At 37.3% G+C, this 15,551-nt stretch overlaps 3 protein-coding genes across 4 annotated transcripts in view; 1 reads left to right on the forward strand and 2 right to left on the reverse strand.

The window, feature by feature from the left end:
• LOC145683153 (putative oxidoreductase YjmC) overlaps nt 1-310 on the forward strand; it is a 63,050-nt gene extending 62,740 nt beyond the window's left edge. For both annotated transcript variants that reach the window (XM_081754523.1, XM_081754519.1), the window contains exon 9: nt 181-310. In XM_081754523.1, the coding sequence (XP_081610649.1) occupies nt 181-228 (48 nt within the window). In that variant the 3' untranslated portion in view covers nt 229-310. The remainder of the gene's footprint in view (nt 1-180) is intronic.
• The window catches only part of LOC145683148 (putative oxidoreductase YjmC), a 101,502-nt gene extending 96,788 nt beyond the window's left edge, over nt 1-4,714 (reverse strand). The window contains exon 1 of the mRNA XM_081754517.1: nt 4,631-4,714. The gene's annotated coding sequence lies outside the window, so the exon portion shown is untranslated. The remainder of the gene's footprint in view (nt 1-4,630) is intronic.
• A 3,090-nt stretch (nt 4,715-7,804) lies between these two features.
• Nucleotides 7,805-15,551, reverse strand: part of LOC145683160 (putative oxidoreductase YjmC) — a 73,840-nt gene continuing 66,093 nt past the window's right edge. The window contains exon 9 of the mRNA XM_081754526.1: nt 7,805-8,000. Within this exon, the coding sequence (XP_081610652.1) occupies nt 7,947-8,000 (54 nt within the window). The 3' untranslated portion in view covers nt 7,805-7,946. The remainder of the gene's footprint in view (nt 8,001-15,551) is intronic.

Genomic DNA, 15,551 nt, shown 5'->3' on the forward strand with positions numbered 1-15,551 from the left:
CTATATGTAAATTTTGAATATTTTATATCTTCTTTTGTTCCCTAAAAGTTGTAAAATTTTCCTTTCCTCTGAAAACTCTGACAGCGCTGCATGATTTTTAACATTGACCGACAGCAGTTTTATATTTTGTTTCCAACAGGGCTTTATTTATTTATTTTTTTTGTGTGTGTGTTATTGCAGAACAAGATTGCAGCTGCACGAGGATTAACACCAATGAAACCATTGTAGTCTCAAAGAGATTTCATCAGACAAAACAATGTAAGTTTACCTGTATTTAAAAATAAAATAATACATTAATTTATGAATATAAAAGTGTTTCTTTAGTTACTTTCTCTCACTATGTCACTTCAGTAAATATGTGTGTAGTGATGTCGTAATATGGCTTGGCGCATATAAGCCCCGAAAATCTTAATCCACTCTAGTGCAGTGTTCAAACTATCGACAGAATATCCCTTCATTTCTGGCAGTCATCGCCAACTACCCAATGTACTGTATGCATATGACATTGAAGCAGATTTTCACAATTCATGCAGCGATAGAGAGAAACTCTACAAAAAGAAGGAGAGAGCAAGGAGTACTCATTAGTCCACAAGGGATGTACTTATAAAACTCTAAAGTATGATATCCATACTCCTCACTGTCTCTATAAACGCCAGATCTCTCCTTCGTTCCTCCTGTCTGTTGGTCTGGTTTCCTGAGAATGGGATAATTACCCTATGACGTTTATAGGATCTCCTAGACCCTTAAGATTCACTTCTCCATGAACAGTTCTTAATCATGGAAAGCAGTGTGCGAATTAGATAATTTATATTGGGGGAGATAAAATTAGACCAACTTGACGTAGCGTCTATAGGTGCAATAATTCAAAATGAGACAATAATACCTTACCCCCACACACATACACGCATAAATATGATGTGGCATCTGTAATAAATAAGGAATTTATTAATTCAATAAATCTACTGACAATAACTATGAATATATTGTTTGACATGCACACACCACACCTAACTTTCTGAACGTGTTTAAATATTGTACTCACTCTTGTGCTCGTAGCTCTCTAGGGTTTATTCACTTAATAATTCGGCCCGAGTGATAGCCATGATCACAAACACGTTAATTTTTCTGCTCATATTGAAATCTTCCACTTTGCTTTATTACACACAGCCTGGCAAAATAAAACCTACTTCAGTATTATAAAAATCACTAAAATTATCAGTTAAACCGGACTTACCTAAAAAAAAAAAAAAAAAATCTACATATTAGTCTATCATACGAGAAACTGATTGTTGCTGGTCCAGATTTCTGGCATCCAAATCTTTAAAAACTCTCAATTCACTTATAATTACTTTACTGTTAGAATACCGCTGAGTTGATTCACTATGTTCTATGTTATCAAATCTATATATATAAAAGAGAACGCACAAATCCTTTGTGAACTCATCACGCTAATACGGCTGAACCAATTTCTTTCATTTTTGGGGGGTTATTAGGATTTGGACCCTAGATGGTTTTTATCATATCACTTTAATTTTTAATTACCAGTGTCTTGAGATAATTGACCATTCAAGTGTCCATACGTACAAATCCTTTGTTATTAGTTCATCATAGGTAAAAATAAACGTATTTATATGCAACCCGCATGACCATGTGACTCGGCGGGTTAACATAAATGACAGGCGCTATAATTTTAACATTTACTGCAATTTGAAAGCGAAAAAGTAAAAATTATCTAAGTAACAAAGTTTATTGCGTTCCGGGGTGACCGCAGCGAAGCGGGGCGGGTTAACATAAATGACAGGCGATATAATGTTAACATTTACTGCAATCTTCTATGGTTTTTATCATATCACTTGAAAGCGAAAAAGTAAAAATTATCTAAGTAACAAAGTTTATTGCGTTCCGGGGTGACCGCAGCGAAGCGGGGTGAACGCTGCTATCATATCACTTGAAAGCGAAAAAGTAAAAATTATCTAAGTAACAAAGTTTATTGCGTTCCGGGGTGACCGCAGCGAAGCGGGGTGAACGCTGCTAGTGAAGTATAAATATTACATTGAAGTTTTCCAGACAGGATTATTGGCGTGGACAGCAAACCGTATAGCGAAAAGGAAGATAGAAAGTGAAGGGTTAACTTTAAATAGACCGCTCCAGTCGAAGTGCTTGTACAGACACGAACACTGAATGTCACGGAGAATCAGTCATATTAGCAAATGCTAAAACAAATCTTATGCTCTTACTCACTTTTACTAACGTGTCTTCTCACTACGGACGCATCGTAAGCATATACATTAACTTATAGCCACGAGAGAATACATAATTCAGATTTTGAGTACAGTTTCAAAAGTTCATTTCCGTAAACTGTAAAAGACAGTGGTGCTCAAATAATAATAGTCCACTTATGTTCTAATAAGTCCACTTGTTCTATTTATTGGATATTACAAATATTATGCAAACTTGCAAACTAAAATGAAATATAACAAAAATTAAAACAAGATGATAATTGATACAAATGTAGAGGATGAATATGACACTCGCGAGTATAATGGAAGAAGCTATTTGTTTACTTCTTGCCCAACCCCTAAGAGCATTTATAAATCCATATGCTACTTCGTTACGCGCAATTAGTACATTCTATATTCACGAAGGACGACGAACTGAAGGGTATGAAGATACCGTTGCAAGTAACAACTGTAGTCATAATAATATAGTTAAACTAAGCAACGGTGAAAATAGTGGGGAAATTAGAATGACCAAAACTGAACAGTTTACATCGCTCATTTCGAAATACGGCTAGCAGATTAAACTTACAAGAAATGCCAAATATCAGTGAAACTTGGCGTTATACCAAGCTTTTTTTTGGGGGGGGGAAGCGAGCATCCCCGGTGGGGATACTTCAGTTGAATTGTTTGGGGGGAACAAAATGTAATTGAGGGGGGAAATCTCTTGTGTAGATTGTCCAGTTCTCATTCAAATTTTCATAAACCATGTCGTTATTGTTCTATTCAACATTTTAGGGGCCGTTTTGAGTCCATAAGATTAACATTGTTGCAGGCCGAAACTACTGTGTTAGGCAACCAGTTGAGAAGTTAGGTATGGCAGGTTGACGGAAACCTTTGAGTTTTACGTCCCACGGTTATGCCGGTTAGACTAAAGGAGACGGTGATGATGAGTAATGAATGAAATGGTGGAATGAAGAAAGTGGGAGGAAACGGGAGAACCCCGAGAAAACCCACGCACACGGTGTTTGTCCACCACAAAGTTCACTTGGCGGGGGCTGGGATCGAACCCGGGACCCCAAGCACCAGAGGTGAACGCTCTACCATTGAGCCACCGTGGCCCCAGCAGGTTGACGGACACCGCAGGCACTCTGAATGGCAAAGCCTATTGCATACTGGCAACTTCAAAGTCCTCAAGAGATGCAATGAGGCGTACTCGGAGGGACATAGATTTATTTTAAAAAAATCCAATTGATATAGTGTTACTTCTACAAATTTGCTACAAACTCACTCCAACATCTATACATAGCAGTTCACTTCCTTTGTGAGTTTCCTATTCTTTACTTGCGTGAGTAAGGAGACATGCACAGTGGGAAGGAGATTTACGATCATAACAGAACGATGCGCTGAATAGACAGAGCAGGTTCAGCTATTACTTTTAAAATGTCAATACTCCCAGTGTACTCCTTAAAAAATTTTATAAAGAAATAATGGCCGTTTTTTAAAATATTCAATTAGAACTGAACAACCTACACAAAATTTGTAATCGATCAGTGAAAACGGCATCTTTCTAGAGTTTGTGGATTCCGAGATATTATTGTGAAAGGAATTGGCCACAAGTATATAAACGTTCAGGAACATATACAATTTTCTTCACCACAAACATATAAACCTAGCATTGTGATATATAGACTAGCTGAAGCTGTACTGTTTACACAACGCACTATTTTAATATGAATGTGAATCTCCTTCCCACTTCTCACTATATCTGTAGAAGTCCATTTACAGACACAAATAAGAGACAGGAAGACTCTCAAAGGGACTGAATTGTTATAGATACATATATAAATGTAGTATTTTAATATATGGAATATTGGGGTGAGTTTGTGGCAAACTTGGATAAGTGATAGATGGTACCAAATGCATTTTTTCTTATAATTCCATATCAGAATACACATCTTTATGTGGGTCTACAAGCATTCGAAGTTGTCAGCTTGCAATAGATTTTGTTAGATTAAAGCAAAGCGCCTGAAATGTCTATCAACACACTATACTTAGGTTCTCTACTGGTTGCCTTTCGCAAGGGTATCAACCTAGTTATAATATTAAACTAATAGGATCAAAACAACGCTTAAAATTTGGAATCGACCAGCGGAAAGCGCACGTTTCTAGAGCTCGTGGTTTCCAAGATCTCATTGTTGAAAAAAAAAATTGGCCACAAACATAAACTTATCTTGAACACAAACATACAAACCTAGCATTTTAATATATAGATTATAAGTTTAGATGCTTTCTGGCTAGCTTTGAGATTCCGTTGAATAACCTTTATGCATTTAGTCCATAAATAGATACATTTCAATGGCAATGAGACATAGTCCTATAATTTGTTGTAAGCTCTAATCATAACCTATCACCTTAAGTCCAAGTTGAGTCTTGCACCTCTAAAGCGGTAACCGCAATTCTTAGTTTACGACAAATGGTTCTTCCTGGCTAATGCAGTAGAAACTACTAAAGATCGATTTTCTCTCTGTGTGTATGTTTTCTGGACATAGCGAAAACGAGAAAACATATAGATCAAGGTTTATCAACATGGGGGTCGCGAAGATAAGCGGAAGAGATAAACATAATTAGAATATAATACCGGAAAATATTTTCAATGTTATTTTGAATTTCTGATAACATGTTTTTATTTTTATTCATACTGTTAAGAAGAAGATATAAGTCTACTAAATATTTTCACAAGATACAGAGTTGTTTAAAAATCAATTTAAATCAAAGCAGTACGATACGAATCTAATAAGAACTCCATATTGAAATACCAGAAAAATACAAATGCAACAAAACCTGCATATTAAAATACAATTAAGTTTGAAAGCTAATGAGATACCTGAGCATGGTGTGATTTCACTAGTGCGGCAATGTCTGGTTCAATCTTCGTGACGCCCATTATCAAGTTATCTACAATACTTAATAACTTTTTTTTTTTAACAACTGTCCAAGTTTTTAAAACCAAAATTAGAAATCAGTTTACTTTTTTACTATATGATCGAAAATTAAGGGAGTTATGAAGTTTTAAAACTTTCAAAATGGCCTCCATTTTGAAACAATATGATGGATCGGATTTGATATTTGTAATATGAACAAATTGGCCAAATTTCGTTTCAATTCATACGCTTTTAGGAAAGTTACTGTATCCACTATACAAAAGAAATGGATTTTACTATTATACAAATAGATGGATATCGTGAGATCTCCGCAATAGGTATATTAAAAACTCCACAGAAGCTTATTACAAACCAGAAATTATAAGGGGGTCGCTGACAAGAGGATGTGATAAAATGGGGATCGTGATGGGAATTAGGTTGAGAACCACTGATATAGATGGATTACGTATTGGTTAATTAACTAACTTTTGTTAATCTCCTGATTTTCTTATGTAAATAAGAAAGAGAAAATTTAGAGGAAAACAAATCAAAATTGTCAACAAGAATCTCAAATTATCAAAATACTAAACTCGAAAACATTAAGCTCTTTAAACACGAAAAATGCAGCTTTATTACTTTGTATCATTCGTTAACTACCAGCAGATATTTTAAATTCTGTTTTAACATATTTATAACCATTTGAAGAAGCTGATTCTTCGATACCACATGACAAATCCATTGGAAAACAATATTGCAAGGATCCCCACATCACGACAGACGCACGTGTCAATTCAACACGTGCTATTATTCATAAACAACCTAGCAAACAGCAAGCCAACGCGGAGGACACCGAGGAACGCCGAAAGCAGACGGACCTCACGAAAGGACCCGAGGAGGATAAATAAAAGGAGGATCACCGAGGGACCCAGCATCAGTCGTCCAACTGATCAAATCACCTACACCGCCCTGAGGTCGCACTGGACTAGAGGTACACCTATCCTTCCCGAGGTCGCACTGGACTAGGGGTTCTCCCTACAACCAAACCTTGCGAAGCTGTCTTTAGCTGAGGGTGCTATCCTTCCAGACTCACCGAACCAGCAGGTGCCTTGGAGACTGCCTTGAGAGAAGGGGCACCGTCCAAAACACCTATACTCCTCTACTTGGACATTAACGAGAAAACAGTATCGTACTCTTTGTAATCAAAGACGTTTTGTATTTATCAAATTTTATAATAAATTGGTGAAGGGATAAATCTCGGTCCATTATTGACTCTACCAAAATCATTACAATATTTTTGCAAACACAACCAGGAAAGGATACAGAAGGAATAGCTCCTGATATGTAGCCTAGCTGGAAGGGAAATACATAAAGCAACAACCAATACGTCATCTATCTTGCAATATCTTCTAAAGCTCTTACGGTTGAGCCTGTGTAATGTTGCTAAACGTATTTTGCGGTGAAAACAACTATTCTTCCTGCGTACGTACAGCATTGGAAAATAATAAAAAAACAAAATGGGCATCACTCAGTACCGTATCAGTTTTCCTAAAATTTGAAGTCGCAACGCAAGAACTTTTGGTGTTGAATAATAATAATAAAAAAAGCATATTTATTTCCAAATGAAAGATCTCCCTCACTGACGTCATATCGCTAAATGAGTATTTGATATCAAATATTACAAATTTTGAGTTTGATTGACACAAATTGCTACTAAATGAGGCTTCTAGTCACCCATTTTCTTTAAACCATCGTGTTCTCATAATCATACATACGAAACACTTAAAATAAAGATCACTAACAGTTGAAAAGGTTTAATTTCCACCTTCTCATGAGAATGAGTACATACATGGCATTTAAAAAATATAGGATCAGAATTTTTCGAAGAACACCGTACACATCGATGTTAATTTTTTGGCTAGCATATTTCAAGAGAACCTCTAAAAAATTAGAGATTTTCTCATACTGGGACTCCGGGTTGATCGGAGTGAGGTCGCTTTCGTTAGTGCGAAATCTCCGGAAAATTAACATACAAAATGTAATACAAAATGAGAAAATTATAAAATGTTAGAATTTTAACAAGTCGAATAGTTAACTACACATGTGACAGGCTACAATCCCTGCAAGTTTTCATCTTTCTTTGCAATTCGCAATCACATATACATTCCTCTAAGAAACAGTCGAAGATCAAAATTGAGAAAAATAAACACACTGCTGAACAAGACTGCACTTATTTAATATAAAAACACATTTACATGTGACGTTTCGATCTTCTAGCCAAGATCCTCATCAGAGTGTACGTCTGATGAGGATCTTGGCTAGAAGATCGAAACGTCACGTGTAAATGTGTTTTTTATATTAAATAAGTGCAGTCTTGTTCAGCAGTGTGTTTATTTTTCTGATTTTATTCGTAAGACGTTGACTATGATTGTGTGTCAGATCAAATTGAAAATGCAGATTTCCTTGTTGATGGATGTTCCCTGAAGTAATAAACCTTTGCGAAAGGTATATAGTATATTCGTACCAATCCGTGCTGAGTCGTATTTGGCCAATGCGACCCGACCCGACCCATGCTATTCAGTACGAAAACACTGTAGGTGAAAATTTTGCAAAAAGTTCAGAAAGAGTCTTGAATCGGGTGTAATATATAATAAATACAGAGTAACTTTTTTATGAAAATATTTATTTATATGGTATGTTACAATGTTTAATAAGCACTTAAACAATGAAAAACGTGAACATCAATAAACTCTCAGCATATTTCAACTTTTGAACACATTTGAACTTCGAAACAAGATTTTTGAACATCTTAACAGCCAACTGGTTTCATAGGTTGCACGCCTAGTTGTGCTGCCAAATCCCTCTGCAAAAGAAAGAAAAATATATATTATATAAAACACCAAAGCATAATTCATATCTGGTAACAATGTTTGTCCAAGTTCATTCATTCGTTTCATCATAATAAGCGTCAATAATTCACTTCCGACGGTAAATTGAAGATAAACCGCTTGGCTAAGTTATTTCTAGCTTTCAATAAGATGACCAGGATGAATTTCTGACCCCATACGCAGATGAAATTATTGGAGATTATCAATGCGGATTTAGACAAAATCGATCGACCATTATGCCATTCGACAAATACTCGAGAAGAAGTAGGAATGCAATACCCCGATACATTAACTATTTATTAATTTTAGAAAGGCTTACGACTCGGTTAGGAGAGAAACATTGTACAACATTCTTACAGAATTTAGAATATCGAAAAAGCTAATTAGATTAATTAGGGTATGTTCATATGAATCCCAAAGTAAAGTCCGGGTAGGAAACTTTTTGTCCATGAGCTTTCACGTCAAGAATGGCCTGAAACAAGGAGATGTGTTGTCGCCATTATTATTCAACTTTGTTCTGGAATACGCTATAAGGAAAATCAACGATAGCAACCAGGGCCTAGAATTGAATGGGGTTCACCAGGTTAGTTGATGATGTAAATTTAATAGGGGATGATAGGAGAACAATAGAAAGAAATGCAGAGATATTATTAAGCGCTTGCAGGGACATGGGTTTAGAAGTAAATGCAGAGAAAACTGAATACATGGAAGTGCGTCGAGACCGTAATACAGCAAACTAGAGTTGCGTTAAAATATTAAATAATACTTTTGATAAAGTGGATACTTTCAAATATCTAGGATCCATATTAACATAGGAAAATCATATCCACGAAGAAATTAAATGTCAACTAAAAGCAGGGAATTCGTGTTACCATTCGGTTCAAAATCTCTTGTCGTCGCGAATTCTATCGATGAATTTGAAGCTTAAAATATATAAACCGATAATCACGCCTGTTGTTCTATATGGTTGCGAATCATGGTCGCTTATTCTGAGGGAAGAACATAGACTGAAAGTATTTGAGAACAAGATTCTGAGACGAATATTCGGACCCAAGAGGAAAGGGAAGGGGAGTGGCGCAAACTTTAGCGAGGAACTACATAATTTATACGGTTTACCAAACATTGTTAGGGTCATCAAGTCTAGGAGGCTTCGGTGGGCAGGTCATTTAGCCAGGATGGAAGAAAGTAGAAACGCTTTCAAAGTCTTGACTGCAAGATCAATCGAAAAATGACCGTTAGGAAGAGCTATGTGCAGATGGAAGGACAATATTAAGATGGATCTTGCCGAAATAGAAATGCAAAGTAGAAACTGGATCCAGTTGGCTAAGGATAGAAGTCAGTGAAGAGCTTTTGTGAACGCGGCATTGAACTTCCGAGTTCCATAGGCTATAGAGTTAGTTAGTTAGTAATACTGATTTACACTATGCCCAGAAGGGGAAAGCCGTGATACAATCCATGTCATAGGCAGCAGAAGATAGTTGAAATACGTATTGAGCGTAGTCATGAACTTGTATATTGTCGTAAAATTTTAAAAAGAACAAGTTTAAACTAAGTGCATATTCAAAATTAAAGCCGCCATTTATTTTGCGCGGCAACCGAATTGATGTTTGATCTTGACCGTGGCTTTCATGTCGAAACACCTATTTACAAAGACGTTGCCCTCATTCGTCTGATGTACGTTCGTACCGAGACGACAAGCTACTAACCGTTCAACTAAACGTCAATTCAGCTGCTGCATAGTATAAGTAGATACTATTGTCTAAGGTTCCTATAGCATGCACAGTTAGAAGATTTACTTGTTTTCCGTCGATCCAAAACGACTCTGAGGATCATCCAACCTCTTCCAAATATATATATGAGGTAAAATACCTGTGGAAGCAAAATAGCCAAAGCATGGTCATCACCGAAGTACTGTATGCCTGTTCCATGGATGAAATCATATCAACATTCAATATAAGGTGATCTTCTACGAAACATACAGTTAAGTTTATGCTTCTGAATCACACTGAAGCGTACTATTTAACAGCAATACGTTTTTTGAAAGTTGCATCACCGATCTGCAGACGGTCTAATTTGCTGAAATCCAACTGCAAGGTTTTAACCACAACTATTTTAATGTACACTATTGGAACTGGAACTGAAATTATTTCGTATTTCTTATTTTCTGGGTCAATTTTGAGAACCTGCGGGCTATTTATATTTTTTTCCGGGCAACGCCCGGTGCTTGAACAACTAATAATAATAATTATTATTATTACTGTTATGAGAAGAGACGAACGAACTATCTGCCTGAGTTCCACGAATATCAAACAAAGTGCAAGGAATGTATCGCAGCAGTTCTTTAGGTTACAAGACACTGCAATACACAAAATAGATCTTGCTTCATGCCGTCAATAAAGGGTGTTATTTGGCCAAAGTTAATACAACAATGTTAAGGGCGCGCATGGTTGTCTTCATCTTCTTGCTGTTAAGTTCAGACATTTTTTTCTGTATTTAGTCTATTGTTGACAATAACAAAGACACCTGGTTGCTATCTACAGAAATTTAAGAGGTAAACCAATAGAGTTAATTTATCTTTTCACAGGTAGCCTACGTTCAATGTTTGATAAGTGTAGTGTTTTCTTCTATCAAGTCAATCATCTTAATATGACATTTCTTTTCTTTAAATTTAAAGTCCAAGCTTAATCGTGATTTGCACGTGATTTCACATCACAATTTATGCCACTTGTAGATAAAGTTTGTATTTTCGTTGTCAGATCTACACATGTGACAGTCCAATGCATGCTTCAAATCAACGGGACGATGAGGGGAATTTCCCCTCTTATGAAGTAATTTTCCTTCTCGTCAAAGAATTGCTTGCTTGCCCGAGAAACATTTACCCCTATTATATCTCACATTATATATATATATCATAGATGGCCATTTCCCACTGGGCTCGCGTTCCTCTCTTGACTGGGCTCGCGCTCACCTGTCTCAACTGGGATCGCGCTCACTAGCACTCGCGATCAGTTCTCTCAACTAAGCTCGCACTCACTCGGGCTCGCACTCATCTCTCTTGACTGGGCTCGCACTCACTTGGGCTCGCGATCACTTCTTTCAACTTAGCTCGCGCTCACTCGCACTCGCGATCATTTCTTTTAACTGAGCTCGCGCTCACCTGTCTCAACTGGGCTCACGCTCACTAGCACTCGCGATCACTTCACTCAAGTAAGCTCGCACTCACTCGGGCTCGCGCTTATCTCTCTTGACTGGGCTCGCACTCACTTCTCTCGATTGGGTTCGCGCTCACTAATCTCAAGTGGGCACGCGCTCACTCGGACTCGCGATCACTTCTCTCAACTGGGCTCGCACTCACTTGGGCTCGCGCTCACTTATTTCATTGGGGCTCGGGCTCAATTATTGAGCGCGAGTGCCGAGCTCATGATCGTCGGGCTCGCAAGTTTGGACACCTATGATATATATATATATATATATATATATATATATATATATATATATATACCTATTTATCTGGAATACTTTTCTCCTTACATAAACATGCTTGATTCAAACCCTGGTCCATTGTTTGGTGCTCAAAACACTTATTAGTGTTGGTTCTAGCTTTGTAACTTGGTCTAGCTTGTACTGGAAAGAACAGAGTTTCTCAATATTTAGCTCTTTCTAGGCAAGCGTTACAAATAAACATAGCATGTTCCTAAAGAGTTTATCAAATTAAAACACGATTATGATAGTTAATACACGTAGAATTAATAGACATTACACGTACGCTACAACCAAGAGAAAAGTTGAAAATAAGCTAAATATTTTGTTTAATGAGATCAAAAGCTTATTTCTTTTAGTTTAACGTCTTACGTTTATGCACTAAGGCTTTAGGAGACGGTATGATGAACATGAACGAGTGGTGGGATGAAGAAAATGGTATGAAACGGTAGAACCCCGAGGAAACCCATGCAAAAGGCGTTTCTCCATCACAAAACTCACTTGACGGGAGTTGGGGTCGGGCCAGAAACCCCACGTACAAGAAATTAGCACTCTAGCACTGAGCCTGTGCAGCTGCATCAAACTGCTATTTATTACTATTAACAAGTAATTTTCAGCTCATATAATGGCCGAAGTGGTGATATTATAGTAAAGCAATCAGTAGACCTTACATTCAGAGTACGAACTAAACTTACTTAAGCTTTTGACAGAATTTCTTCAACCTACTACTAAATTCATTCTCAAGCTTGCAGTTGGAAACTGTGAGGAAAGAACAACTGAGCACGTCACTAGTAAAAATGTCCACGCTTGGATAAATTTCTATTGAACTTTTTATACTTTTTATTGATAAAAATTGTCTGTACGTCATTAAATATGGATACAGCATGTGCATTAAGTGAATATATGATTCGTAGTGTGAAAAACGAGATGAATTTCTTCTTTATCATCAATAAAGCAAACATGTGTATCTCAATTTAGAAGAGAGTTTTCGAGTGGACAAATACTTAAAAATAATTCCATTCGATTCAGCATTCCCAAATTCGTAGAAAAAGTGAAATTAGAAATGTATCAAAGACTCCTACTTCCAGGTTATTTCCTTCGTGACACCATGGACGGATAAGTTTAGAAATGGTTTCATTGAATTCACCATGAGCGTTTTTACTTGTAGCATGATCGGCTGTTCTTCATAGCAATGCAAAATTGGGAGGGTGCTGAAAGTCTAGGGTTATTAGAAGTACAGGGTGGCCCAAAAGTAGGTATACAGACCAGCATCTATCAATATGACATTTTAATTTATTAATATAATGAATTTATTTGCTTTGGTTTGTTCTGAGCGAAAGGTATAAGTGGAAACAAATTAAGAACAAATAAGAGGGAAAATAAATCAACACCTCCATGGATAACAATAAGTAAATGATATAAAATGTCATGACCGATCAGTACGGGACTGTATACCTACTTTTGGGCCACCCTGTATTTAAGTGAAGCAGCGTCAAGTATAATGCAGAAATTTACACCGTGTCCGAGAATTATCTATACAACTTTACGACGTTATATTTAAAGAAGTTAATGTGATATTTACATGCGGTTTGTTGCATTCAATGCAGAAAGTCTTAAAGTTTTTTTTTTTCTTTTACAGGCGGTTTAGTGCATTCAATGCAGAAAGTCTTACAGGTTCTTCTTTTGTCTTTTACAGGTTAGCAAACAATAAATGAAGATGTGGACACCACAAGAAAAAGCACAGTGTGTTGCCTGGTACATAGGGATGCGCACGAAACGAGTCGAGACAGGATTTTCCTGACAAAATTCGAGTCGAAACACGGCTCCTTCAATAGAGAAATATACATTTTTCGAGTCGAGACATCACTTTTACAGCACATTTTCGAGACGAGACAGCCACAAATCTTGTCTCGTGCGCATCCCTACTGGTACATAGAAACGAAGTCGGAGACTCAGGTGCAGCGGAATGTAAGGACCAAATATGCACGTGATCCTCCAACCAGAGCTACAATTAAAGCTTGGTATAAACAATTCATGGAAACGGGAAGTGTTCTGCACCAGAAAGGAGCTGGAAGACCAAGTACCAGTCAGGAAGATGTGGAAAGAGTGAAACAGGCCTTTGTGCGTAGTCCAACAAAATCTGTTCGCAAAGCGGCGAGAGAATTGAATATGCCCAGGGCTACGGTTCATGATGTTCTTCATAAACGGCTGAAGCTGCACGCCTACAAGGTGCAACTCCTTCAGGCCTTATTGCCACACGATAAACCCAGACGAACTGACTTTGCTTGTTACATGCTGAACCGCATTGAGCACGATAACCAGTTCCTGCAAAAGATTTGTTTCAGTGACGAGGCAACATTCCATGTGTCTGGGAAGTTGAACAGGCACAATGTTCGCATATGGGGATCCGAGAACCCTCATGTAACACGTGAGATGGAGCGCGATAGCCCTAAGGTAAATGTCTGGTGTGGGTTAATGCATAATCGCATTATTGGACCCTTCTTTTTCGCTGAAAATTCAATCACAGGTCAGGTCTATCTGGATTTGCTCCAGCTTTATGTGATTCCTCAGTTGGAGGATCTGCAACCAAACATTCTGTTTCAACACGATGGAGCTCCGCCACACTGGTCTTTAGAAGTTCGAGAATACCTGGATGAGGTGTTTCCCAATAGGTGGATTGGTCGCGACGGTCTGATATCATGGCCTCCACGGTCGCCAGATCTTCTTTCTGTGGGGGTACCTTAAGGACATTGTCTTCCCTACGAAGGTAGCAAACGTTGAAGAGGTAAAGCAGCGTATCCTTGCTGCTTTTCAGACAGTAACTGATGATTTGCTGCAGCGCATATGGGCTTAAATTGATTTTCATCTGGATGTGCTTCGTATCACACATGGTACCCACATAGAGGTGTACTGAACATGTAAAGAAAACTTTAAGACTTTCTATATTGAATGCAGAAAACCGCATGTAAATATCACATTAACTTCTTTCAATATAACGTCGTAAAGTTGTATAGATAATTCTCGGACACCCTGTACTTCTAAGAAATGGTCGGTTACCACTTTTTCTTTTATTGTCCGACGTGAAATACGCTGTAATTCTTTTTGTCATATAAGATGGTAGTACTATGCCTAGTTATGATGTGCAATATGAGTGCGATTGGTCAACTAATTTGTTTGCATGGTTTTGTTAGTCGACCTCAAGTGTGTCTTGCGATTTTTACAATGAATAAGAATATTGAGCAAAGAGTTTGCCTCAAATTTTGTGTTTGTGATGAACAACATCGTATTCGTGGGTTTCCTCTAGATACTCCAGTTTCCTCCCACATTCTCATTAACACCAATTCTTTCATCATTATTTATTGGCCTTAATCATTGTTTCCCTTTGCATATAAAGGGCGTAATGTGATACGCTAAACTGAAATATTTCATTTCATTTCAAATTTTATGATGCCAACGGAATTTCGTGTACAACATTATGGAAAATGTTGTAAAACACCTATGATTCGTCAGTTTTATTGAAAATTCAAGCGTACTTGTAGTACAAAAGCATTTACAGAAGGCAGAAAAGGGTGTAAAGATTTCCGTGGTTCTGATCGTCCTTCTACGATTTAGACCGATGAAAACATCGACAGAGAAAGAAAAAGAAATCGTCATGCAAACTTCAGAGAGTCAACATTTCACACGAAATTTCGTACCATTCTTATTGATCAGTTGGGCATGAGACGCGTCGCCGTTCGACTTGTTCCAAAAGACCTTAATTTTCTTCAAAAAGAAGATCGGCAAATGGTTGCTAAATACATGCTCGATCGGCCAAGATCCTTTTCTACATTCACGAAACGTATTATTACGGGAGACGAGACACTCGTTTAAGAATTTGACATTAAAGAGGAAAAAATAGCAAAAAAAAAAAAAAAAAGTCAAAATAGCTCCAAAATCAACGGAATATTGACAGTTTTTTTCAATTACTGTGGTGATGAGTATTGAGAATTCTTGGTAGACGGAGAAACAAAATTTCATCAAACAAAATTCGCTGAAGGAGTTGCAGG

Source organism: Thermobia domestica, chromosome 1 (genome assembly GCF_964235325.1).
Source record: "Thermobia domestica chromosome 1, izTheDome1.hap1.1, whole genome shotgun sequence".
NCBI classification, from domain to species: Eukaryota; Metazoa; Arthropoda; class Insecta; order Zygentoma; family Lepismatidae; genus Thermobia; species Thermobia domestica.